This window comes from Pimephales promelas, chromosome 16 (assembly GCF_988280905.1).
Source record: "Pimephales promelas chromosome 16, fPimPro1.hap1.1, whole genome shotgun sequence".
In the NCBI taxonomy this organism is placed as follows: Eukaryota; Metazoa; Chordata; class Actinopteri; order Cypriniformes; family Leuciscidae; genus Pimephales; species Pimephales promelas.
The window spans coordinates 14,397,100-14,422,186 of NC_142784.1; the positions used below are offsets into that span (position 1 = coordinate 14,397,100).

The following is a 25,087-nucleotide window of genomic DNA, read 5'->3' on the forward strand; positions in this document are numbered from 1 at the left end:
TCCAAATATTTTACATTTCTCATTAATTAAAGAAAAAATATTTTTTAGAGAAAGAGACCCATCAAAACTTTTGGCTTTTTGACAAAAGAATTTTGGCTAAAGTTGCAACCCCTTTGACCAATATTTGAAATAAATTTTGATATGTTTTTATTATTTAATCTTACAAATTGAGGTTTTCAAATGTATTTACAGCAAAAATGGCCAACCTCATAAAAAATGAAATATAATTCAAAACCGCTCATAAAATAATTAATTCATCCCCCTGAGATTGATTACCAACATTTTATGACAGTTAAGTATCTCCAGTTGTTAAATATTTTGTATGCAATTAGTGGAAAATACCACGTTACCACATGAGTGTTATATGCCCATACATTGTTTTATATTAACTTTGTTTTTAGCAGTTGTATCCCTACAAGAAAGTCTCATTGGTAAGTGTTTCGGTTCACACTGTCTGTGTTGGTTAATCTAGCATGCTAAAGCACAACTGGACATTTTGAGGCAAAAAGCGCACGGAAAGATCTCAAAATGCTTAAATCTGCAATATAAATAAGGTGAGTACTTTGCACTTATTGAGTTTGCATACAGAAAATGGATGACCAAGCTAAAGAGAACACATCGCTCTACAGATCAAATTGTTGTTAAATTCATGAGAGTACAACATTTGAACCATTTCCCTGAATCTTGCTACTTGCAAAGTAAATAAAAATAAAAAAAAATCCTGCCTAATTTATAATGGAGGGAAAGCCTTTAATTGATCACATATTTTAATAGAACGCACCAAACAAAAACAGAGAAACCCAAGTACTGTTGTGAAGACTAATATATCTATTGCACAAGTGCAAAGTTTTGCAAAAAATAGCTTCATGATTCTTATCTTTTATCTACAGTTAGAATAGAGTTGAGAAATTAACCACAGATCAATATCTGATTCATTTTGACATTTTGAGGCAAAAAGCGCACGGAAAGATCTCAAAATGCTTAAATCTGCAATATAAATAAGGTGAGTACTTTGCACTTATTGAGTTTGTGTCGTACTTGATGAAGACTGAATGTCCCCATGAATGGAAACCAGTGTATTCCGTGTTGCGCTGCCTTGGTTGGTTGTTAACTCAGTGTGCTTGTTCTGAATGGCAGGCGTTTGGCTGGCGAGACTGAAGCACATGAGAACTGCAGCCTGGAACTTTCTCTGCGGCCTGGGTCAGGTGACCACAAGCTGGAATCCCTATATACGCAGGAGAGTCCAGGGCTTCTGCCTCCTCTGAGTCCAGCAGTGCAAAAGGCACCAGGAACTCGCAGAGCTTTGGCCGAGGGCGGACCCCGTGCTCAAGGGAACAGGACACACGTTGCACTTCTTTATCTCTCAAGTACAACTTTTCCAGTAAGGTAAAAGTTTTCTTTGAAGCATTGCAAGCAGTTTGGCTTGGTTTTCTGTCGGTCTGTTTTAGATATGGACCGTTTTGGCAGTTCTGCATTCATATTTTCCTTTTTGTGTTTGTGATTTACACACTGCTAAAACAGGTTTGTTCTAGACCAAATTGGGGTGATTATGCTTCTATCCATCAAATCCCACATTAAACTGAGCATGTGAAACCATATATAAAGGTGCCAAAACGAATTCACAACAGAAAAAAAATAAGAAGCTTATTATTTACTGTGTGATAAAAAAAAATAAAAGGAAAGACAGAGATTTCCAAAATATTGATTTCTGGAGATTACAGGAAACATTTGAAAATCCCTGTGCTAGAAGAACACACCTACCCATTTATATATATATATATATATATATATTTTTTTTTTTTATGGGTACCCATGTTTTGGAAAAAAAAATAGTAATAAACATTGTAACACAAATTTAGTATGGTAATTAAAACTTTATTAGGTGCATCCTAGAATGCATTTTTTAAATATTAATTAATTAATTTAAATTTCAAATTAAAATTAATTATTAAAAGTACATTTTGTATATGTATATTAGGTATATAATATAAGTTATAAGTTTTAATCTTTAAAAAATGTGTGTGTACTGTAGACAGGGTTATTATCGATGAAATAAATCAAGCTGAAATAAAATAAAATATCAATGGATTCATATTATGTTTAGTTTATAAACTTAATAACAAACTAAAATATATTAAACATATAATACAAATAATTACTCGTAAAGAGAAATATTTTAAAAAAAAATTATAAAATGACAAAAGCACAAAAAGAAATGGATAAAATTTACATAAAAAAATAAAAATGTCTGCCGCACATGCAGATGCAGCAAATCATATTGTAGGTCTCTTGGCCCTTTATGTCTCTTAATTTCCAATGTGCTCTTGTCTCATGACATAGGCTTTCCTTTAAGAAACAGTCTGCGTCTTTCTCAGGCCTATATCTTCGTCTCAGAGGATTTTCCTAAAATTTTCATTTGACTTGCTCTGCAGAGTTAAGCAGGAGTAAAACCTCCTGTCGCTTTTGTATACCAACCTCTTTTTGGTTTTGCATTTTATAATGTTTAAAGATAAATAAGAAAATATTATATCTCTAAAATTAACTACAATTAATTGTTGAGTAAGCAGTATGAGGTAACAAATTTACAGCTTGCTGTCACACACACACACACACACACACACACATGGTTATGGCATGCAGCCAAGCAGGCAATCTAGTGCTTTCTAAAGCAGCTGCCAGCACAGGCCAGCATAATGTGACTAAACATGCCACCGTCAGTCTATACATATGATATATATTTAAAGATTGACCAGTGTTTTTTTAATGATTGGCTGATTACTCATGTTCAATATGCATTTTCTTCTTATTATTATTATTTTGACCTAATAATTTTTTTAAATATTTTTTCTTCTTTTTTTAAAAAATACACACATTTTAGGTGTCGTTTTATAACCTTGCATATACAAAAAATGAAAACTTTCTTTCTATGTCATTCTTAAAAAATACATTCAGATACTTAACTAAAATTACCATTGGTCTCACCCGTTCCAGACAGGATGTCAAAAGGTCCAGCAGTGGGTATTGATTTGGGCACCACCTACTCCTGTGTGGGAATCTTCCAGCATGGAAAGGTGGAGATCATCGCCAATGACCAGGGGAACAGAACGACCCCCAGCTATGTCGCTTTCACAGACACCGAAAGACTGATCGGAGACGCAGCCAAGAACCAAGTTGCCATGAACCCCACCAACACAGTGTTCGGTAAGAAAGATTGACTTTGACACTTGTATATGTTACTATTCTCATTGTATTCGCATTGAAGTTATTATAATGCTAATACTGTAATCCAGTCATTTCTAACGCATCAGCAGAAACCAGCAGCAGTTTTAAAGCAATGCTTGTCTGTTGCCATTGTGCATTTTACATGCATTTGATTCGTTCAACAGATGCCAAGCGCCTGATTGGTCGACGCTTTGATGACCCAGTGGTTCAGTCTGACATGAAGCACTGGCCCTTTAAGGTGATCAATGATGGCAGCAAGCCCAAGGTGGAAGTTGAGTACAAAGGGGAGATAAAGTCCTTCTACCCTGAAGAGGTGTCTTCTATGGTCCTCACTAAGATGAAGGAGATCTCTGAGGCTTACTTGGGAAAGGTGATTAGAACCAAAAGCATTGGAATTAGGTGCTTTTAATTCTTTTATATTTAGGTTGTTATATAATGAAATGTTCTGGCCCTTTTGCTTCACATTTAATGTGCATTCAAGCATACAGAAAATGGATGACCAAGCTAAAGAGAACACATCGCTCTACAGATCAAATTGTTGTTAAATTCATGAGAGTACAACATTTGAACCCTTTCCCTGAATCTTGCTACTTGCAAAGTAAATAAAAAAAAAAATCCTGCCTAATTTATAATGGAGGGAAAGCCTTTAATTGATCACATATTTTAATAGAACGCACCAAACAAAAACAGAGAAAAAAGTACTGTTGTGAAGACTAATATATCCATTGCACAAGTGCAAAGTTTTGCAAAAAACAGCTTCATGCTTCTTATCTTTTATCTACAGTTAGAATGGAGTTGAGAAATTAACCACAGATTAATATCTGATTCCGCAGCACACGTTTTATGTTCAGAAACATTTTGAACTTTGAATTGTACTTTTGAGAGATATTTGAAGACTTTTGAGAGATATTTGAAGATAACACTGGTTCTAGGAAGATGTCAACTTGGCCTCAGTCGTTATAGTGTCAACAAGGTTGTTTAAAAACAGCAATATTCCTGAAAGCATCTACTCTTTCTTTATGAGCAAAATTATATTGAACAAATGCAAATGCAAAGACTCTTTCCTTAATCTCAAAAATCTCTCCTCTACAAAAAAGCAATTTTTATATACACTAGTAAGCCATTGGGTTTATCAGAATCAAAGCCAACATAATCTTTTACACAAAAAAAAACAAACAAAAAAACATCTCTGAGTAAGACATGGACTTGGTCCAAAAACCAAACTTGGTGGTTTTGCAAATAAGTATGCCATTTGATTTTGATCTTCTTGTTATTTTAGGCAGTGTCAAATGCGGTCATTACTGTGCCTGCGTACTTTAATGACTCTCAGCGCCAAGCCACCAAGGATGCTGGAACCATTGCCGGCCTTAATGTCCTTCGTATTATCAATGAACCAACAGCGGCTGCCATTGCATATGGATTGGACAAAAAGGTAAACAGACTCCCTGAGCTATACTTTACCAGTTCAGGGCTTTATATATAACTTGGTAAACATCAGGGGTGTGATGAGACGCTTATCTCAAGAGACGAGCGAGATATGAGATTGGGTTCACCAGAACAAGACGAGACGACAATATTTTATAGAAATCCTCAATGGCAAAATTCATGAACAATGTTGTAATGAATGTCATTTGAGTTCTACGTTATGAGTATGAATTATCATATGCTTTGAAAGACAATATACGAGCACTGTGAAATCTTTTGCCTCAGACTCAAGTGACTGACTTCTCTCCCGTTTAACACGAGTCTCTTCAGACCTTACTGTACATGAATTATGAGCTTCCAGAACTTGTGATTTAGGCTGTCCATGACCTCCTAATTCAACTCCCTTCCACAAATTAGACATAGAAATAAATGTAAAAAACAGCATGAATAACTCTCAGTGTTAAAAGAGCCAACAGAGACCAACTGCACAGTACAGAGATCGGTTTGATATCGGGAGACAGGCTATTGTATGCAGCCTAATTTGCATGCATCTTGCGTTTTCACATGGCCTACTGTGTGTATGGGAAGCGTGGTGCTGAGGTAAGCGCACATTCTACAAGATAAAACATTTATCAGACGCTTAGGGTCTGTTGCACAAATAATCCTCTGCTATCGTCACACGATCAGTGAACTGTTTCCTGCTGGACTGTGTACGACTGCAACTCGTGCTGGATGAGTAGAGCTGACGTTTACAATAGATTACAATGGTTTTTATTTTTATAAAAACAGCAAAACAACAGCATGAGATCTTGTCACATCCCTATAGTAAACGTGCTTAACTGGTTGTAAAAATGTATGGATGGAGTTGTTTGTAGATTTAGGAGGGTTAAACCACTGCTTTATGGCCACAAATCACTACAGGTTGGTGGTGAGCGCAACGTCCTCATCTTTGATTTGGGTGGTGGAACATTTGACGTGTCCATTCTAACAATCGAGGATGGCATTTTTGAAGTCAAGTCTACCGCAGGTGACACCCATCTGGGTGGTGAGGATTTCGACAACCGAATGGTCAACCACTTCATTGCCGAGTTCAAGCGCAAGTTCAAGAAAGACATCACCGGCAATAAACGTGCAGTCCGTCGCCTGAGGACAGCATGTGAACGGGCCAAACGCACCCTTTCCTCCAGCACGCAAGCCAGCATTGAGATCGACTCTCTGTTTGAAGGTTCCGACTTCTACACTTCCATCACCAGAGCACGTTTCGAGGAGCTCAACGCCGACCTGTTCCGTGGAACGCTGGAGCCGGTGGAAAAGTCTCTTCGGGATGCCAAGATGGACAAAGCACAGATCCATGACATTGTGCTGGTTGGTGGCTCCACTCGCATTCCCAAGATCCAAAAACTGCTTCAGGACTTGTTTAATGGCCGGGATCTTAATAAAAGCATCAATCCTGATGAAGCTGTAGCTTATGGAGCTGGTGAGAGGGTTGATTTCCACTGTAGATGAATTGGTAAACACTTTTTGCTTTTTGACATACTAATGTTTCCTCGTTTCCCACCTAGCTGTCCAGGCAGCCATCTTAGCAGGTGATAAATCTGAGAATGTCCAAGACCTTTTGCTGTTGGATGTCACTCCTCTCTCTTTGGGCATTGAGACGGCTGGTGGTGTCATGACTGTGTTAATTAAGAGGAACACCACTATTCCCACCAAGCAAACCCAGACCTTCACCACTTACTCAGACAACCAGCCCGGTGTACTGATCCAGGTAAATCTAAGGGATTGTTGTACCCATACACACTTGGTTTTCTAAAAATCCCTGGTTGAATCAGCATGAACATCCATTTCCAAGTCTTTCTTACAAAATTATAATAGAATATATAAGTATATAATATATAAGTATACTTCATTCATTTTATTAAGTACACTATTATCAAGCACATTTGAAATCTAAGTCAATGACAATTGGCTGAAGCCAGAGCCACTGGCGCAAGTCTTTGAGAAGGGAGACCCTGCCCTCTTTTGGAGTCTGCATCTATGGGAAAAGGCATTAGTAGTTTTGAAGTAAATGTGTGTGTATATACTACCACTGGATTAGCCTGCACAAAAATCTCGATCAAAAGATTGAGCACAAGTATAGGTCAAATATACTTAGACTTTTCTGTCAGTATAAGTATAATAGTGTGTTCACACCGAACGCGAATATAGCGTCAAATACGCGTCTATCGCGTCTAGTTAGACGCTTGAACGTTCGCTCGAGTTCAACTTGCGCGGAAGACATTCGCGGCAAACGCGTCGCCCAATTCGCGTCATTCATAACGCCCGGCGCGAATGATGCATCTATTCACGTCTTTGCATTGACTTTGTATGTAATCCATTCGCGCAAATAATTAAATTCGCGTTCGGTGTGAACACACCATAAGTGTATCAGTATATACTTAAATGCTAATAGCACACGATAGCACATACACTTAAGGCCATTGCACACTGAGTACGAAATATTCATATGCGTATTTTCGTGTTCGTCAGCCTAAAAATTCGTCACGCATAGAAACGTGGAAATGACGTCTCTCATGACATTGAAACAACGTTGATTTTGCTCATCGAATTAACGTTGAACCAACGTCAGATGCGGCATTCTTCAAAGCTAAATGAAAATCGAAAATTGGTTTGCTTTCATAACGTTGAAACAACACGTTGATTTCAAGTTGATTTTCCGTTTTTTCAGATTTTCAGTTTTGAAAGAATGACGCGTCTGACGTTGGTTCAACGTTAATTCGATGAGCAAAACAATGTCAGATCAACGTTGTTTCGATGTCATGTTTCTACGTTGATTCAATGTCAGTTTGCTATCTGGGGTTGCGTAGGCCTATTTATTAAACCTTTGCGGGGAAAAAACGCAAAAATACCAAATGGATTCGTCAAGCAGTGAGGATGATTTTTGCTCTCTCTCTTATTGAAAAGAGAAGAAAGAGAAAATATTATGTCCATCCAATCCTGAAATTGCGCCGAGAGGAAGGAGAGTTCCTTATCAAGGAGTTGCAAATTTATCCTGAGCGATTCAAAATTTACCTCAGAATGTCAGTGGGACAGTTTGATGCTTTGCTAGCGATTCTGGAGCCACATATTAAAAACAAGACTACCAATTTCCGTGAACCAATCGATTCTGAACGGAGACTGGCAGCGTGTCTATGGACCAGGTATGGACACACACACACAAACACACCCGCGGTGTGCAAGCGTGACTGACATAACGTGAGGTCGAATTTTTTTTTTAACGTGCGAAAATTTCGGATGCGAATTTCGGACTCAGTGTGCAATGGCCTTTACAGTATTTTTCGTAAGGGTTGGTGTACAGGTCCAGCTGGTTGATCATCATAGTCATTCTGTTCACCAACAAATAATAATAGTCAACCAGTGTGGCCTTATAATGAAACTGTCTGAACAAGAAAGGCTTGCTGGTAAATCTAGTTTAAAAAGCCTTGTAAGGGCACCAAATAAACCAATGTCCAAAACATAACATGTGCTGTTGACCAGCAATGCTGAGCTACTCAGGAAGGTCCTTAAAACAATTAAGATGTTTACAATTCTTCCAAAAGCCATTGAGGCATTTGTAACCAACAAGAGTCTGTTTTAGTCAATGAGATTTTCTAACCCCTAGGTATATGAAGGAGAGAGAGCCATGACTAAGGACAACAACCTACTTGGAAAATTTGAGTTGACTGGCATCCCTCCCGCTCCTCGTGGTGTGCCACAGATTGAAGTTACCTTCGACATTGACGCCAATGGCATTCTCAATGTATCCGCAGTGGACAAAAGCACTGGCAAAGAAAACAAGATCACTATTACTAATGACAAAGGTAGAATAAATTGTTCTGACCTTTGGATAAAGTGTTGACTTCAGAGAACTCTGGATTTCAAAAATGGTCTTAGTTTTTACCGTTAGTTTCCCGTTAATCTCTTCTGCTTCTATCAGGTCGTTTGAGCAAGGAAGACATTGAACGTATGGTACAAGAGGCCGACCGATACAAAGCAGAGGATGAAGCTCAGAAGGAAAAGGTCACCGCCAAGAACACTTTAGAGTCCCTGGCCTTTAACATGAAGAGCACTGTCGAGGATGAAAAGCTGCAGGACAAGATCAGTCCAGAGGACAAAAAAACTATTACTGACAAATGCAATGAGGTCATAGCCTGGCTGGACAGGAACCAGGTAGGTGACATCATTGAAACTGCAAGACTTATATGCTAATCTACAGGTCACACTTGTTTACAGGATTAAGGCTATCCCTTTCGGTTAGGATTATATAATTGAAGGATCTTTATATCATATCTCACCTTGAGGAAGTGAAATCCATTTGTGTGAGTGTTTCACACAACAAATTGACCTTTCAAACTGTGCTTAAACCTAGGTTATCATCTTTCTTAACCCCGATTTTAACCCCAAGTAGAAAAACAATATTTAGAAGCAGGGTTAACCCAGGTTATGAAACCCTGCTCTGCATTGTGGTGACAAAAGTGGACAGTGTGAAACAATGTAGTGTTAAAATGTTGTGGCGATGCTTTGCAATAGACACCCAACTGTGTGCCTCAAATGTATGTGCTTTGGAAAATACAGGAACTCTGTTGTATAAACAATAGGTTTAACTAAAAATCAAAGTGTCAAAGAAACCATGTTATTCTTACCATATTAGTCTGAAAAGTCCATTTTAAAAAATGTGATGGTAAATTCAGCAATATATAAAATGAGGTTGTGAAACGTTAATGCCTTTATTTAAACAGGTCACGTTCTGCCTTCATTGACACCGCATATAAATATGCAAATAAGAACGTTAACACAGTGTTTAGGAATGCACAGTGTAAATTGTAAATCCTGGGTAGATTATAAGCAGTGTGAAACACAAAAAAAGATAAGCCAGGATTCCATTTTTCCGCGGTGTGCGTGTGTTCAACTATTTCAAGTGTTTCCCAACCTTCTAAAGGTAAAGGAGCTTCTACTAATGAGCTGATGAGTTGAATCATGTGTGTTTAATGAGGAAATGTTAAAAAAATATGAAGATTACAACGGGGCTAAAGGCACACCGTGGTAAAAGGCACATTTGATGACTGTAGTCTTCTTTGAGTAAACTACAAGATTAATAGATGGCTCAAAAATTAATCTCAACACTATATAATACTATAACACTATATCAATATTTAATGTTTTTTTTTTTTTTTTTTTTTTTATGTTGTAGGTTTATAAAGCAAATGACAAATCGATACAATAATTGGCTATGTTTTGAGACCATGGTCTCATTAATGTTTTTTTTTTTCAGTTTTGTTCAAAGTAATTAAAGCAACAGTTTTTAAATACTGGAATAATATGTAAAAGTATTGTATTTAGGGTTAAAAGGCGCCCCTGCTGTTGGAACGAAAGGCACAATAATTAACATGATAATAAACAGCTGTCAGACTTTTCCATTTGTTGACATGACATTGTTATATTCAGATTGAAAATATCAAATATTCCTGTTAGAGATTAACAGATAATCACCATATTTATAATGAAACCAAGCTATATTAAATAATATGGGATCACATTCAATACATTTAGAATATTTACTTTTTTCAATAATTTTGTTTCTGTATTTTCAAAATGTAATGACGGTATATTTATTGAACAAAACCTATTTGGTAACACGACAATAAGGTCAGTTAGTTAACATTAGTTGATTTATTAACTAACAATGAGGAATACATTTGTTCCAGTATTTATTAATCTTTGTTAATGTTAGTTAATAAAAATACAGCTGTTTGTTTGTTCATGTTAGTACACAGTTCATTTAATAATGTTAACATCTACAGCCTTTGATTTGAATACCTTAATACTAAATGTTGAAATTAATATTAACTAAGATTAATAAATGCTGAAGAAGTATTGTTCATTCTTAGTTCGTTAACTAATGTAGTTAACTAATGAACCTAATTGTAAAGTGTTACCAATTATTTTAATTATCAAAATAAACAGAAAATATTATGTGTTTTGCTAAAGTGATTGTTTTGAACAAGAATTAACTTTGATATTATTCTAAAGGTATTTGTGACAATACTTTGTGCCTTTTGCCCCATGCTGGTGAGGCTTTTACCCCATGTGTGCGGTAAAAGGTACACCTTTCCACATACATTTATAAGATTTATTTTCACACAAAATCTATTGCTTCATCAATGTTCAATATGTATTTCTTTCTGCAATCACACAATATGGGAGTAGTAAAGCACATACTGTACTTCCCAAAGTGTGCCTTTAACCCTGTGAACCCAACTCTCGTGAGCATCTTCTGAGTCTTTTCTTATGTCTTGTGCCACAGACCGCAGAAAAGGATGAGTACGAACACCAACAGAAGGAGCTGGAAAAAGTGTGCAACCCCATTATCACCAAGCTCTATCAGGGCGCAGGTGGCATGCCGGGTGGAATGCCTGGGGGATTTCCTGGAGGGCCAGGAAGTGGTTCCTCCTCTGGTCCCACCATTGAGGAAGTGGACTAATGTTGACACCAGAACATCCAAGCTCACACATAAAAAAACAACTCAGAATCTGATTAATGTCAACTTGCTGCATCTCAAACAGGCTTCATGTCAACTAGCGTTTCCTTACATTGATGTGCCACATGAGACCAACTTACAGCTTATGACCAAAGCAATATGGCACTTACAAAACAGCATTAGCATAAACATAATAGCCTATGTTGGCATCATGTGTGCAAATCTGTTTTTCTGTCTGTAAGCTATTATTCAGTGGTTACTAGGTTAGTCATGCTAAAATTACAACAAAATACCTAGTTGAGGCAAGGCCTTGTAACTTGTTCGGCCGTTATACTCATTATCCATAATTATTCCACAGGGAGAGGTTTTTACACATCTGCTTTTACAATTCATTTAGTTTTTCCTGTATGACTCAATAAAAATAAAGCATATTATTTCCTCAATATCTTGTCTCATGTTTTTGCTTTCAGAAATGCAATGTCCCTTTGTTTTTGTTTGACTGGCTCACCTATCGCCTTCAAAATCACATTGTCATTTTCCTCATGTGACAGATACAAACATTCCTGAGCTCCTCCTAACTGCATGAAAACACCTGTATGAATTGTGAAATTTAACTGATGCTGGAGTCAATATAAAGCTGGAGAGAGACCTAGCAAACAACAGCAGGACAAGGCACTTGTCAAGAACATGTTCTGGATCATTAGCTTTTTCGCTTTGGTGGCTTCCACTCAAGGTGAGTTTTTATTAGGATAAAGATCACAGATTTTATGTTTAAATATTTTTTAAATATTTTTATGAACTTTGCTTACAGGATGTGGGGTGCCTCAACTTCAGCCGTTTGGTATTGCTGACATGAGTAGGGACAACTTTCCAACTGTACTTGGGGCAATTGGTATCATTAATGGAAGGGAAGCAAACCCTTGGCCATGGCAAGTCTCTTTCCAGGTATTGTTATGTGTTTTATGTAAACAATCATTAAATTTCTTCCAAAGTAAGATGTTTTTGTGTTTTTATTAATGGACCCACTTCTAATGTCTTATATTATAATGACCATGGGCCTCATTCTGTTCAATCGTGCACTAATGAAGATCTTTATATTTGTACCAGACTTCCAGAGGTGAGCACGTCTGTGGTGGTACCCTGATCAACAATTATTGGGTCCTCACTGCTGCCCACTGTCTAATTAAGTAAGTATCCTATCTATGTCTCCATGTATCTATCTATCTATAGACTTCCATGTCTCCATTTATCTGTCTGTCTGTCAGTCAGTCATTTATTATATCATTCTATCCAGGTATTTACATTTTGATACAAACATATTCTGCTTGTCTTTTCCTTTTCCCGCTGTCTTTTCAGGCCTAGAAATCATTTTGTTGTCCTTGGACAGACTGACCGTGGCTCCAAAAAGGAACCTATTCAGATCAAGAAAATTGCCAAGGTATCATCTTTAATATGATTATTACATTAACACAGAAGTTTTACATTTTTAAATTGCAGTAAAAACAATAAGATTGGGAAATATATTTTCAGTTTAAAATACATAAGTGTTGTGCTGCTTAAAGGAGTAGTTCACTTAAAAAAAAAAAAAAAATGAGGATAATTTACTCACCCCCATGTCATCTAGGATGTCCATGTCATTCTTTCTTCAGTTGAAAAGAAATAAAGGTTTTTGATGAAAACATTCCAGGATTTTTCTCCATATAATGGACCCCAAATTACTGGGCACCAAATGGTTCAAGGTCCAAATGAGAGTTTCAGTGCAGCTTCGAACTTGCTTTAAACGACACCAGACGATGAATAAGGGTCTTATCTTAGCGAAACAATCTGTCATTTCAAAAATAAATAAGAAAAGTTTAAGTTTAAGCACAAATGCTCGCCTTGCTCTGTTCTGTGATGAGCATTCATGACTCTCCTGTTCAAACTCGTTTATCAAAATGAACGAGTAATTTGGTTGATTCAACAAATGCAATGAACGAAATGACTCAAAGATTTGTTCATTTTGTTCAAAGATTTGTTCATTTTGATGAATGAGTTCGAACAGGAGAGTCACGAACGTGCATCACAGAACAGAGCAAGGCGAGCATTTGTGCTCATAAACTTAAGCTTTTTTATTTATTTTTGAAATGACAGATCGTTTCGCTAGGTAAGACCCTTATTCATCATGTGGTGTCGTTTAAAGCAAGTTCGAAGCTGCACTGAAACTGTCTTTTGGACCTTGAAGCATTTGTATATGTAGAAAATCCTGGAATGTTTTCATCAAAATCCTTAATTTCTTTTCGACTTCAGACTTTCAGAAAGAAAGACATGGATATCTTGGATGACAGGGGGGTGAGGAAATTATCAGCAAAAGTTTTAGTGAAAAGTTAAAGTGAGTTTAAAAGTTTTTTGTTGCATTACAAATATCTTTACTGTAACTTATGATCAATTTAACGAGTCCTTGCTGAATACAGTTATTAATTTCTCAAAAACTTGTTACATTACAAATAAAACAGGGCTGACACTACAGTTTTTCTTCCTACATCTATAGGTCATCACCCATCCCGATTACAACAAACAGATCAAATTTAACAATGATGTTACACTAGTGAAATTGTCCAGTCCAGTGAAAATGACGTCCCATGTCTCTCCCATCTGTCTGCCTGGCTCCTCCTCCACCATCCTCCCTGGGACTATTTGTGTCACCACTGGCTGGGGCAGAACTGAAACCGAGTGTAAGTCTGCAATTCTTCTCACCTGTACATTTTCAGTTGTGTAGAAAAAAAAACAGCAGTTGACCCTTGCTTATCCATTCAGACACTTACGGTCTCACATTAATCTTTTGCTTATAGTGACTCCTCGGTTATTGCAGGAGGCAGAGTTGCCGATAGTGAGTCAGGCTCAGTGTAGGCTAAAATTTGGTCACAAACAAATCACTGATGCCATGATCTGTGCTGGAGGCTCTGGAGTCTCATCTTGCCAGGTAGATGGATACAGTTTCACAAACATATTACAAACAAACTATTCATTTCAATATTTAAAAACACACTGTATTAATCTCTGATGTCTGTCTGTTGACCACAGGGTGATTCTGGTGGTCCTCTGATGTATGAGAGATCAGGTGTTTGGTATCAGGTTGGCATCGTGTCCTATGGCAAAGACTACTGCGATGTTAACATTCCACAAGTTTACACCCGTGTCTCTTATTTTCGCAAATGGATTGATGAAATTGTTAAATTCAACTAGGGCACCAGCATGAGTATTTACCCTCCAGAGGACACACAAGTCATACATTTTATCTCTTGTTGTTCACTGTTTCTGGTTCTCATGTGTCTGAACATTCAGCCATTAGTCAAGGTTTCCTGTTATCAAAACATTTTTTATGATGCTATCGTTTTGAAAACTGAAAATATCTCATGACGATGCCAATTCAATTATTAAAAACGCTTATGTATCCACAATGTATTTGTTTTCATCTTTTTGTAATTAATTGTATTACACTTGTAACCCAATAAATATGAAATTATTCATGGTATGTTTTGAGTAAATTTTAGAACACAATGACCAAATCTTGATCAAAAATAAGCATTAATTCTTGTATATTATAAATAAAACTTTAATTTCGTCAAGTTATTGTACAGTTTGGGATCACTAAGTTTTTTTTTTTGTTTGTTTGTTTTTCATTAAAGGATCCTGAAAACATGCATCACATTGATAATAATAAAAATGTCCCTTGAGCACTAAATCATCATATTATAATGATAGTAGTGTCACTGAAGACTGGAGTAATAATGCTGAAAATTCATTTATCACAGCATTAAACACAAGAATAAATTACATTTTTACATTTACATTTAGTCATTTAGCAGACGCTTTTATCCAAAGCGACTTACATCTGAGGACTAAATCAAACAGGTCATCGTGAAGAGGCAACAACAACACAAGAAGTCTTGAAAATACCAAGTTCAAACATTGCTCAGAAAACTACTATATTTTTTTTATATTAAGTGCTCACGGAAGAGATGAGTTTTCAGTTGACTTTTGAATGCTGTCAGGGATTCTGCATTCCGGATGATGATGGGCAGATCATTCCACCAGCATGGACCCGTGAATGAGAATGTTCTAGAGAGTGATTTTGTGGCTCTCTGTGATGGTACCACGAGCCATCGCTCATTGATCGATCGTAGGCTTCTGCTAGGGATGTAGACTCGTAGGAGCGAGTGAAAGTAAGAGGGAGCTGATCCTGTGGTCAATCTGTAAGCAAGATCAATGCCTTAAACTTGATGCGAGCAGTGAGTGGCAGCCAGTGCAGAGAGATGAACAAAGGAGTGACTTAAGTTAATCTTAGTTGATTAATAAATGCTGAAGAAGTGTTTTTAATTCTTAGTTAATGTTAACTAATGTAGATGACTAATGTGAACGTCTCGGTTACATATGTAATCCAGTCCTCTGCGAAGGTACAGCAACATGGCGAAGGGATGACACGTCTCCGTTCCCTGTATTCAGGGAACGAGGGTTAGATACGTAACCAAGACATTCTCTTTCATCCTGAGAACTCCGACGTGTCATCGAGTTCCCTGGCGAATTGGGATCCCTAATAACACGCCATGGTGCTGGCCCCTTCCAGCGCCCAGCTAAGCTACCCTGCAGCAGTTTCTTGAAAAAGTTGCGGGAGCTAGCTAAGGAATCACACTGCTGTTCCGCAAGACCCGCTTTTTTAACACCGGGAAAGCATGCCCTAACCCGTAAAAAGGGGAAGGGAACGCTGTAGAAGCCGGCCTGCCTGAAGAAGGCCTGGAATACACACATGTACTAGCCCAGTGGGATAGTGAAAATTTGGCAGTCCCTGAGGTAGTCCCAATCCAAGGGAAGTTGAAGCGTACTCAACAGGGACGACAGAATGAGTCTGTCAAGGAGAAGACACGGCTGAACTGCATGTGGCAACATGGTTCACCGAAGAGACCGCTGGAAAACACCCAGTCTACAAGCAACTCCTACTTAGAGGTAGTAGACGCCGGCGGTCCACCACGCCTGGCACCGGAGGGGTGGTGGAGGAACTCACAAGACTCACCAAACGTAAGGCGCCAATGGAGCAAAGACGCACGTATCCGGCTGAGGCACGGAGTGGCGTAGCAAAGCCGACACAACCTATTCCCTTGCACCACTGGCCGTAGCGAGTACTCGGGAGGAAATAGGTTCTACACGTAGGCTATAGAACCTAGCGAACATGTTCGGTGTCGCCCAGCCAGCAGCTTTACAAATGTCTGTCAGCGAGGCGCCTTGAGCCAAAGCCCAGGAAGCAGCGACACCTCTAGTATAGTGAGCACACAACCTGGGAGGACAAGGCTCACGCTGATATCCGCAGACTGGGAAGAGGGGAATGGGAGTGACGCTGCTCGAAGACAGCATCCACTGCCATTCTGACCCCCTTGGGTGGAGGAAACTGAGTACCCACCAGCCCCGACACAGAGGATGACCTGCAGGAGAAGGTACAAACTGCTTTTTTATTGAAACTTTGGAGCAGGAAGAAAAGGAAACAGAAAATTCTCCGCCCGGCCCTCCCCTCGGGGGAAGGAGATGTGCAGTGGCACCCTCCTGTGGAGCAGCATCCAAGTCCTGGACCACCAAGGTAGACATCGCCCAACCCAGTGAACATGCAGTGACTTTCGTCAGCCGGAGGGCGAGGTCTGTCACCGCACGCAGCTCCTGCAGCAGAGCTGGGTCGGGACCCCCCCGCCTGCATGTTATAGAGTGCTTTAGCCCAGTCATTCCCAAAGGCGGGGTCCCGAACCACAAGTGGGTCGCAGAAGATTTTGAATGGGTCGCCAATTTTTCAGTGTGCAATATAAACTCTCTAGATCAGGGCTATTCAATTGGCGGCCTGCGGACCAAGTGCGGCCCACCATTCATCTCCATATGGCCCGAGGGCACCCCAACCTCCCTCCTACTATTTTCTGATGGTACGGCTAAATTTGGTTAGATATGCGCGTGGCCGCAGTGGCGCCTGCAGCTGGACGACTATACGCACGTATGTACCATGAGCGCTCCGACTGACCTGAGAGAAAAGTTTGCAGTCCGAATATTTCAGCAGTTCTTTCTGTCGACTGAACCAGCGATATTAATCATTCGTTGGTTTGATTATTTCATTTCCATGAATTGGCTAAACGCACGTGCATGACGGTCTGAAACGATTCGGATTCGTTCACCTGAAGCGTTTTCTCGGTCAGTAATAACAAATAGAGAACAAAACAGCGCTGGTTTCAGTTGTTTCACTAGTTTACTTTGAACTAGGCAGCACGGGCCAGTGGATAACGAAACGCAAAGCTTAAAGGAGTGGCGTTTACTCCCGGTCCCGGACACTATTATTACACAACGTTGTGACATCTAGTGAGAAGTGTTTCAATCGGACACTCCTCTCTCTTACAAACCACAAATCACTCAATGATTTCATCTAGTTTTAAATCGGATGAAACAGCCTTAACATTCCCAATAAATGTGGAATATTTATATTGAATACTACTGTATGTTATAGTCATTTATATTGCATTAGATTTATTAGGGGGGTAGAGAAATATATAATTAATTGTGTGTATAGTTTTTCACCTGTTTAGGCATTTTTTTATACAGTGAGCCATGCATGTTTACAAAGTCTCACTGTCAGGATATTTTAATTTAAGCCTATAATAATTATTATAGTAAATTGTGTACACTGTAATGATGAGAATATGAAAACAAAGAGATGCCCTGTCAACTCTTCCTTTCTCATTTCACTTCTGCATTTCGCTAATTGTCAACAACAGGTTGATAAAAAAAAACGTGCTTTGTCAAATATCTGTATCTCTTTTAAATAGTTAACTGTAAGTTTAACTGACCTTAAAGGGCACCTATTATGCCCCTTTTTACAAGATGTAATATTGGTCTCGGGTGTCCCCAGAATGTATTTGTGAAGCTTCAGCTCAAAATACCCCATAGTTAATTTATTATAACCATTTGAAAATGTCATTTTGGGGCCTGCTTAAAAATGAGCTGTTTCGGTGTATACCACCTTAAATGCAAATGAGCTGCATATCCCCGCCCTGCCTTTGGATGAGGCTAACTTACAGAACAACAACATACAGTATATGCAGTTTTTAATACAATGTCTTTAAATATATATATATATTTATAAACGTGTGGTTACACACTATACAAACAAGGTTTAAATTATATAGCCTACACAGACATCCGACGACAACAACTTTAGACGCATTTGTTGTTGAATTGGCTGACATTAACTGAAAAGACTATTTGCTCAAAAATCATAAAATACACATACTGTTAATGGATGTGACGGTGGATCACAAACAGTAGATGACGATCCACAGTTGAGGATTAATTCGGATTAATTTTTAACAACAGGATTAACCCACGACAGAACATTTACGTTTCCAAGAGACATTACCGGCTGTCGTTGAAACAATGGAGGATGATGTGTACAGATCACCGAGGGCGGGGTCTATGCCACAACCACACTGTCAATCAAATCCTTTTCTCAATTCTACATCCCAAAGAGCTGAATCTTAGAACAGCTCGTTCTGATTTATTGAGATGGGTGGGTGGATTGGGTCCACTGGGATTTATCATTCTAGGGTGGTTTTGCTAACACACTGCCAACAAAAATTTATGTTCAAACACCATGTAAAAGTGTATTTTCCATAATAGGTGCCCTTTATAAAGGGTCATACATATTTTGTTAATACATACATTCTCTTTGTGATATATGAACTATATGGGCCTTATGTTTATTGGGTCACAAAGATTTATCGACTTTAAAATGTGGGTCCCCAGAAAAAAAGTTTGGGAAACACTGCTTTAGCCTGATGGACTTGAAGCAGCGTCATGGCATGCAGGGCAGAAGCGGCGTCTCCACATGCCATGTAAGCATCCCTGGTCAGACCAGAGAAAAACCTATAGGCGCAAGAGGGGAGTGAAGGGGCACCCCACCAATCGGAAGCGGTCTTTAGACACAGCTGCATCGCAACCGACCACTCCACTGGGGTGATTCCCTCGTAACCGTGTCCTGCCCTGCCATCGAGGGTGGTGAGGAAGGAGAAGCGAGGTTGTCTATGCCTGGTCGCGAGAGGGGCCAGCCAAGACTTCCTCAGATCCTCATGCACTTCCGGGAAGAATGGTACTGGAGCAGGCCGCGGGGCAACAGCACGGCCCGCTCCGAGACACGAATTATCTAGCCGCGAAGGTTCAAGACCCGGTTCCACACAAGCCCGATATTCGCGGCCGCCCGTTCGAGCATATAAGCCATCTCTGGGTCCGGCTCAGCTGAAGCCACCACACCCGAAGGGGGTAGTCCTGCTGAGTCATCACCAGAAGATGGCCGCTCTCCCTCCAATGCCACGATCAACATCTGATCCTCAGGCGGAAGCGTCAATGGCAACGAGCAACTAGAGAAGTGAGAAGCCCGAGAGGATCTTTCACCAGACGGAACATTCTTCACTGTAATCCTCATCCACTCACCAACAGGAATCACCGAAGTAGCCGTCTACCGAACTGAACGGGCAGACAAACTAGATTGGGGATTCTCTGAAGGGACTCCCCCATGTTTCAGGGTTCTCAGTCATGAACGCAGCATCGCCAGAGTCATGTTCCCACAATGAGAACATGACTCATTCACAAACGCAGCCTCAGCTTGTGCTAAGCCCAAGCCAGAGAGGTAGTGTTTGTGATCATCTTCCTGAGGGAGAAGCCAACCATTCCACAGGGAGAGGTTTTTACACATCTGCTTTTACAAGTAATTTGTTTTAGTGTTTCATGATCCTGTATGACTTAATAAAAATAAAGCATATTATTTCCTCAATATCTTGTCTCATGTTTGCTTTCAGAAATGTAATGCCCCTTTGTTTTTGTTTGACTGGCTCACCTATCGCCTTTAAAATTACATTGTCATTTTCCTCACATGACAGATACAAATATTCCTGAGCTCCTCCTAACTGCATGTAAACACCTGTATGAATTGCGAAATTTAACTGATGCCGAAGACAATATAAAGCTGGAGAGAGACCTAGCAAACAACAGCAAGACACACAAGGCACTTGTCAACAACATGAACAACATGTTCTGGATCAGTAGCTTTTTCGCTTTGGTGGCTTCCACTCAAGGTGAGTTATTATTAGGATAAAAGGTCACAGATTTTACTTTTTTAAATGTTTATATATATATATATATATATATATATATATAGGACACCTAATCAACTTTGTATTTACATTGTACTATACAAAACTAAACATACATTCTTTTGTCTTTTTATGAACTTTGCTTACAGGATGTGGAGTGCGTCAACTTCATCCGCATGCTCTTTTTGACAGGAGTATAGATGCGGAATACAAAATACATCCTATAGATGAGAACATTCCTGAAATCGAAGTCGTTGATGAGGAATACAAAATAAAACCTATAGATGAGAACATTCCTGAAATCGAAGTTGTTAATGGATGGAATGCAAACTCTTGGCCCTGGCAGGTGTCTTTCCAGGTATTGTTACATGTTCTATATACACAATCATTAAGTTTCATCCAAAGCAAGATGTTTTTGTGTTTTTATTAATGGACCCACTTCTAATTTCTTATCATATCATAATGACCATGAGCCTCATTCTGTTTTCAATCGTGTACTAATGAAGATCTTTAAATTTGTACTAGACTTCCAGAGGTGAGCACTTCTGTGGTGGTTCCCTGATCGACAATTATTGGGTCCTCACTGCTGCCCACTGTCTAATTACGTAAGTATCCTATCTATGTATCCATCTATCTATATATCCATGTCTCCGTCTATCTGTCTGTCTGTCAGTCAGTCATTTAATGTATCATTCTATCCAGCTATTTAGATTTTTATACACACGTATTCAACTTGTCCTGTTTTTCCTTTTCCCGCTGTCTTTTCAGGCCTAGAAATCATTTTGTTGTCCTTGGACAGACTGACCGTGGCTCTAATAAGGAACGTATTCAGACCAAGAACATTGCCAAGGTATCACCTTTAATATGATTATTGCATTAACACAGACGTTTTACATTTTTAAATTGCACAATACCATTTCAAAGTTAAAGTCTCTTCAAGGGTGCATGATCAAAAATGCAGTAAAAAAATAAGATTGGGAAATATCATTTCAGTTAAATAAAGTGAAATAAGTGTTGTGCTGCTTAACCATGATTTTCAGAATTATTCAATGAATAGAAAGTAAAAAAGCAGCATTTTTTTTAAATAAATGTTTTTGTTGCATTATAAATGTCTTTATACTGTGACTTCTGATAACTTAAACGTGTCCTTGCTGAATACAGTTATTAATTTCTTAAAAAACGTGTTACATTACAAATAAAACATGGCTGACACTAGAGTTTTTCTTCCTACATCTATAGGTCTTCACCCATCCCGATTACAACAAACAGACCAAATTTAACAATGATGTTACACTAGTGAAATTGTCCAGTCCGGTGCAGATGACGTCCCGTGTCTCTCCTATCTGTCTGCCTGGCTCCTCCTCCACCATCCTCCCTGGGACTATTTGTGTCACCACTGGCTGGGGCAGAACTGAAACCGAGTGTAAGTCTGCAATTCTTCTCACCTGTACATTTTCAATTGTGTAGTAAATAAAATTAAAAAAGCAGTTGATCCTTAACAATTCAAACACTTACGGTCTCACATTAATCTTTTGCTTATAGGGACTCCTCGGTTATTGCAGGAGGCAACGTTGCCGATAGTGAGTCAGGCTCAGTGTAGGAAAGAATTTGGTCCAAATAAAATCACTGATGCCATGATCTGTGCTGGAGGCTCTGGAGTCTCATCTTGCCAGGTATATGAATACAGATTCACAAACATATTACACACAAACTATTCATTTCAATATTTAAAAACACACTGTATTAATCACTGGTGTCTGTCTGTCAACTACAGGGTGATTCTGGTGGTCCTCTGATGTGTGAGAGTTCAGGTGTTTGGTATCAGGTTGGCATCGTGTCCTGGGGCCAAAAATTCTGCGATGTTGGCGTTCCACTAGTTTACACCCGTGTCTCTTATTTTCTCAAATGGATTGATGAAATTGTTCAATTCAACTAGGGCACCAGCATGAGTATTTACCCTCAACAGGACACACAAGTCTGTCAAACATTTTATCTCTTGTTGTTCACTGATTCTGGTTCTCATGTGTCTGAACATTCAGCCATTAGTCAAAGTTTCCAGTTATCAAAACATTTTTTATGATGCTATTGTTTTGAAAACTGAAAATACCTCATGATGATGCCAATTCAATTATTAAAAACACTTATGTATCCACAATGTATCTGTTTTCATCTTAATGTAATTAACTGATTGTATTACACTTGTTACCCAATAAATATGAAATTTATCATGGTATGCTTTTAAATATTTTTTAGAACACAATGACCAAATCTTGAACAGCAATAAGCATTAGATCTTGTATATTATAAATACAACTTTAATTTCTCCAAGTTACTGTACAGTTTGGGATCACTAAGTTTGTTTGTTTGTTTTTTTCAGGATTAAAGGATCCTGAAAACATGCATCACATTGATAATGATAAAAATGTTCCTTGAGCACTTAATCATATTATAATGATAGTAGTGTCACTGAAGACTGGAGTAATAATGCTGAAAATTCAGCTATCACAGCATTAAACACAGGAATAAATGACTTTTTAAAATATAATAAAATAGAGAACAGTTATTTCAAACTATAATAATATTTCACAGTATTACTGTTTTTACTGCATTTGTTATAAAAAAACAGTATTGGTGAGAATAAGAGACAGCTGTTCATTGTTGGTGCATGTTAGTACACAGTTCATTAACTAATGTTAACAAATGCAGCCTTTGATTTTAATAACGTACTACTAAATGTTGGAATTATTATTAACTAAGATTAATAAATGCTGAAGAAGTGTTTTTAATTCTTAGTTAATGTTAACTAATGTAGATGACTAATGTGAACGTCTCGGTTACATATGTAATCCAGTCCTCTGCGAAGGTACAGCAACATGGCGAAGGGACGACACGTCTCCGTTCCCTGTATTCAGGGAACGAGGGTTAGATACGTAACCAAGACATTCTCTTTCATCCTGAGAGGTGCATGTTAGTACACAGTTCATTAACTAATGTTAACAAATGCAGCCTTTGATTTTAATAACGTACTACTAAATGTTGGAATTATTATTAACTAAGATTAATAAATGCTGAAGAAGTGTTTTTAATTCTTAGTTAATGTTAACTAATGTAGATGACTAATGTGAACGTCTCGGTTACATATGTAATCCAGTCCTCTGCGAAGGTACAGCAACATGGCGAAGGGACGACACGTCTCCGTTCCCTGTATTCAGGGAACGAGGGTTAGATACGTAACCAAGACATTCTCTTTCATCCTGAGAACTCCGACGTGTCATCGAGTTCCCTGGCGAATTGGGATCCCTAATAACATGCCATGGTGCTGGCCCCTTCCAGCGCCCAGCTAAGCTACCCTGCAGCAGTTTCTTGAAAAAGTTGAAAAACTAAAGAATCACACTGCTGTTCCGCAAGACCCGCTTTTTTAACACCGGGAAAGCATGCCCTAACCCGTAAAAAGGGGAAGGGAACGCTGTAGAAGCCGGCCTGCCTGAAGAAGGCCTGGAATGCACACATGTACTAGTCCAGTGGGATAGTGAACATATGGCAGTCCCTGAGGTAGTCCCAATCCAAGGGAAGTGGAAGCGTACTCAACAGGGATGACAGAATGAGTCTGTCAAAGAGAAGACACGGCTGAACTTCATGTGGCAACATGGGTCACCGAAAAGACCACCGGAAAACACCCAGTCTACAAGCAACTCCTACTTAGAGGTAGTAGACGCCGGCGGTCCACCACGCCTGGCACCGGAGGGGTGGTGGAGGAACTCACAAGACTCACGGAGCGTAAGGCGCCAACGGAGCAAAGACGCACATATCCGGCTTAGGCACGGAGTGGCGTAGCAAAGCCGACACAACCTATTCCCTTGCACCACTGGCCGTAGCGAGTACTCGGGAGGAAATAGGTTCTACACGTAGGCTATAGAACCTAGCGAACATGTTCGGTGTCGCCCAGCCAGCAGCTTTACAAATGTCTGTCAGTGAGGCGCCTTGAGCCAAAGCCCAGGAAGCGGCGACCCCTCTAGTATAGTGAGCACACAACCTGCGAGGACAAGGCTCAAACTGATATCCGCAGACTGGGAAGAGGGGAATGGGAGTGACGCTGCTCAAAGACAGCATCCACTGCCATTCTGACCCTCTTGGGTGGAGGAAACTGAGTACCCACCAGCCCCGACACCGAGGATGACCTGAAGGAGAAGGTAGAAACTGCTTTTTTATTGAAACTTTGGAACAGGAAGAAAAGGAAACTTCTCCGCCCGGCCCTCCCCTCGGGGGAAGGAGATGTGCAGAGGCACCCTCCTGTGCAGCAGCGTCCAAGTCCTCCCTCAAGCCGCCAGTCTCAGGAACGCTTCCCTCCCTTCTTCTTACGGGAAGGGGCCGGGGGAACCTGAGTGGACTGGGCCGTCTTCTTGTGACCAGACTTCCGCCCTCCAGGGTTCGACTGCTGCCCTGAAGGAGAAGCTGGTGCCGGAGGATGCCCTCTGCGACGGGGAGCTGCCAGAGGCTCTACGGCGACAGTAGATGGGCCAGCAGCAGCGCATTTCCTGTGCAGGACATGCCTTATTGCCTCCGACTGCTTCTGGGCGCCATTGAACTCTTGGGCAAAGCTCTCCACCGCGTTGCCGAAGAGGCCGCCTTGGGATATGGGGAAGTTAAAAAAAGTTTGTTCTTCGCAACATTGTACATATCCGCAGGGGTAGGACACAAATAGTGGTCCTGGACCACGAAGGTGGACATCGCCCAACCCAGTGAACATGCGGTGACTTTAGTCAGCCGGAGGGCGAGGTCT

At 39.6% G+C, this 25,087-nt stretch overlaps 3 protein-coding genes across 4 annotated transcripts; all 3 read left to right on the forward strand.

Annotated features, from left to right (window-relative positions):
* The first annotated feature begins 913 nt into the window (after positions 1-913).
* hsc70 (heat shock cognate 70) lies at positions 914-11,604 on the forward strand. Of its 2 annotated transcripts, none has more exons than XM_039670702.2 (10): positions 914-1,003; positions 1,138-1,386; positions 2,992-3,201; positions 3,387-3,592; positions 4,502-4,654; positions 5,569-6,124; positions 6,210-6,412; positions 8,306-8,504; positions 8,621-8,853; positions 10,988-11,604. In XM_039670702.2, exons 3-10 carry the CDS (start codon positions 2,997-2,999, stop codon positions 11,162-11,164), a joined length of 1,932 nt encoding a protein of 643 aa, XP_039526636.1. In that variant the 5' UTR covers positions 914-1,003; positions 1,138-1,386; positions 2,992-2,996; the 3' UTR covers positions 11,165-11,604. The 2 variants fall into 2 exon arrangements, with proteins under 2 accessions (XP_039526636.1, XP_039526637.1); XM_039670703.2 differs by having other exon boundaries at positions 1,138-1,381.
* A 154-nt stretch (positions 11,605-11,758) lies between these two features.
* LOC120478688 (chymotrypsin-like protease CTRL-1) lies at positions 11,759-14,632 on the forward strand. The gene is made up of 7 exons (XM_039670706.2): positions 11,759-11,894; positions 11,973-12,106; positions 12,269-12,348; positions 12,518-12,599; positions 13,689-13,872; positions 13,990-14,120; positions 14,222-14,632. The coding sequence occupies exons 1-7, from the start codon at positions 11,849-11,851 to the stop codon at positions 14,381-14,383; spliced, it is 819 nt and encodes a 272-aa protein (XP_039526640.2). The 5' UTR covers positions 11,759-11,848; the 3' UTR covers positions 14,384-14,632.
* A 5,467-nt stretch (positions 14,633-20,099) lies between these two features.
* Positions 20,100-22,512, forward strand: LOC120478687 (chymotrypsin-like protease CTRL-1). The gene is made up of 7 exons (XM_039670705.2): positions 20,100-20,289; positions 20,457-20,665; positions 20,833-20,912; positions 21,076-21,157; positions 21,547-21,730; positions 21,850-21,980; positions 22,082-22,512. The coding sequence occupies exons 1-7, from the start codon at positions 20,235-20,237 to the stop codon at positions 22,241-22,243; spliced, it is 903 nt and encodes a 300-aa protein (XP_039526639.1). The 5' UTR covers positions 20,100-20,234; the 3' UTR covers positions 22,244-22,512.
* The last annotated feature ends 2,575 nt before the right edge of the window (positions 22,513-25,087 follow it).

Coding starts and splice junctions, on each gene's coding strand:
- LOC120478687 (XM_039670705.2), top strand. CDS start 20,235: ATGAACAACATGTTCTGGATCAGTAGCTTTTTCGCTTTGGTGGCTTCC. Junction 20,290..20,456: donor TTTGGTGGCTTCCACTCAAG/GTGAGTTATTAT, acceptor CTTTGCTTACAG/GATGTGGAGTGCGTCAACTT. Junction 20,666..20,832: donor CCTGGCAGGTGTCTTTCCAG/GTATTGTTACAT, acceptor AATTTGTACTAG/ACTTCCAGAGGTGAGCACTT.
- LOC120478688 (XM_039670706.2), top strand. CDS start 11,849: ATGTTCTGGATCATTAGCTTTTTCGCTTTGGTGGCTTCCACTCAAG. Junction 12,349..12,517: donor GCTGCCCACTGTCTAATTAA/GTAAGTATCCTA, acceptor CTGTCTTTTCAG/GCCTAGAAATCATTTTGTTG. Junction 12,600..13,688: donor AGATCAAGAAAATTGCCAAG/GTATCATCTTTA, acceptor CTACATCTATAG/GTCATCACCCATCCCGATTA.
- hsc70 (XM_039670702.2), top strand. CDS start 2,997: ATGTCAAAAGGTCCAGCAGTGGGTATTGATTTGGGCACCACCTACTCC. Junction 4,655..5,568: donor CATATGGATTGGACAAAAAG/GTAAACAGACTC, acceptor AAATCACTACAG/GTTGGTGGTGAGCGCAACGT. Junction 6,413..8,305: donor AGCCCGGTGTACTGATCCAG/GTAAATCTAAGG, acceptor TCTAACCCCTAG/GTATATGAAGGAGAGAGAGC.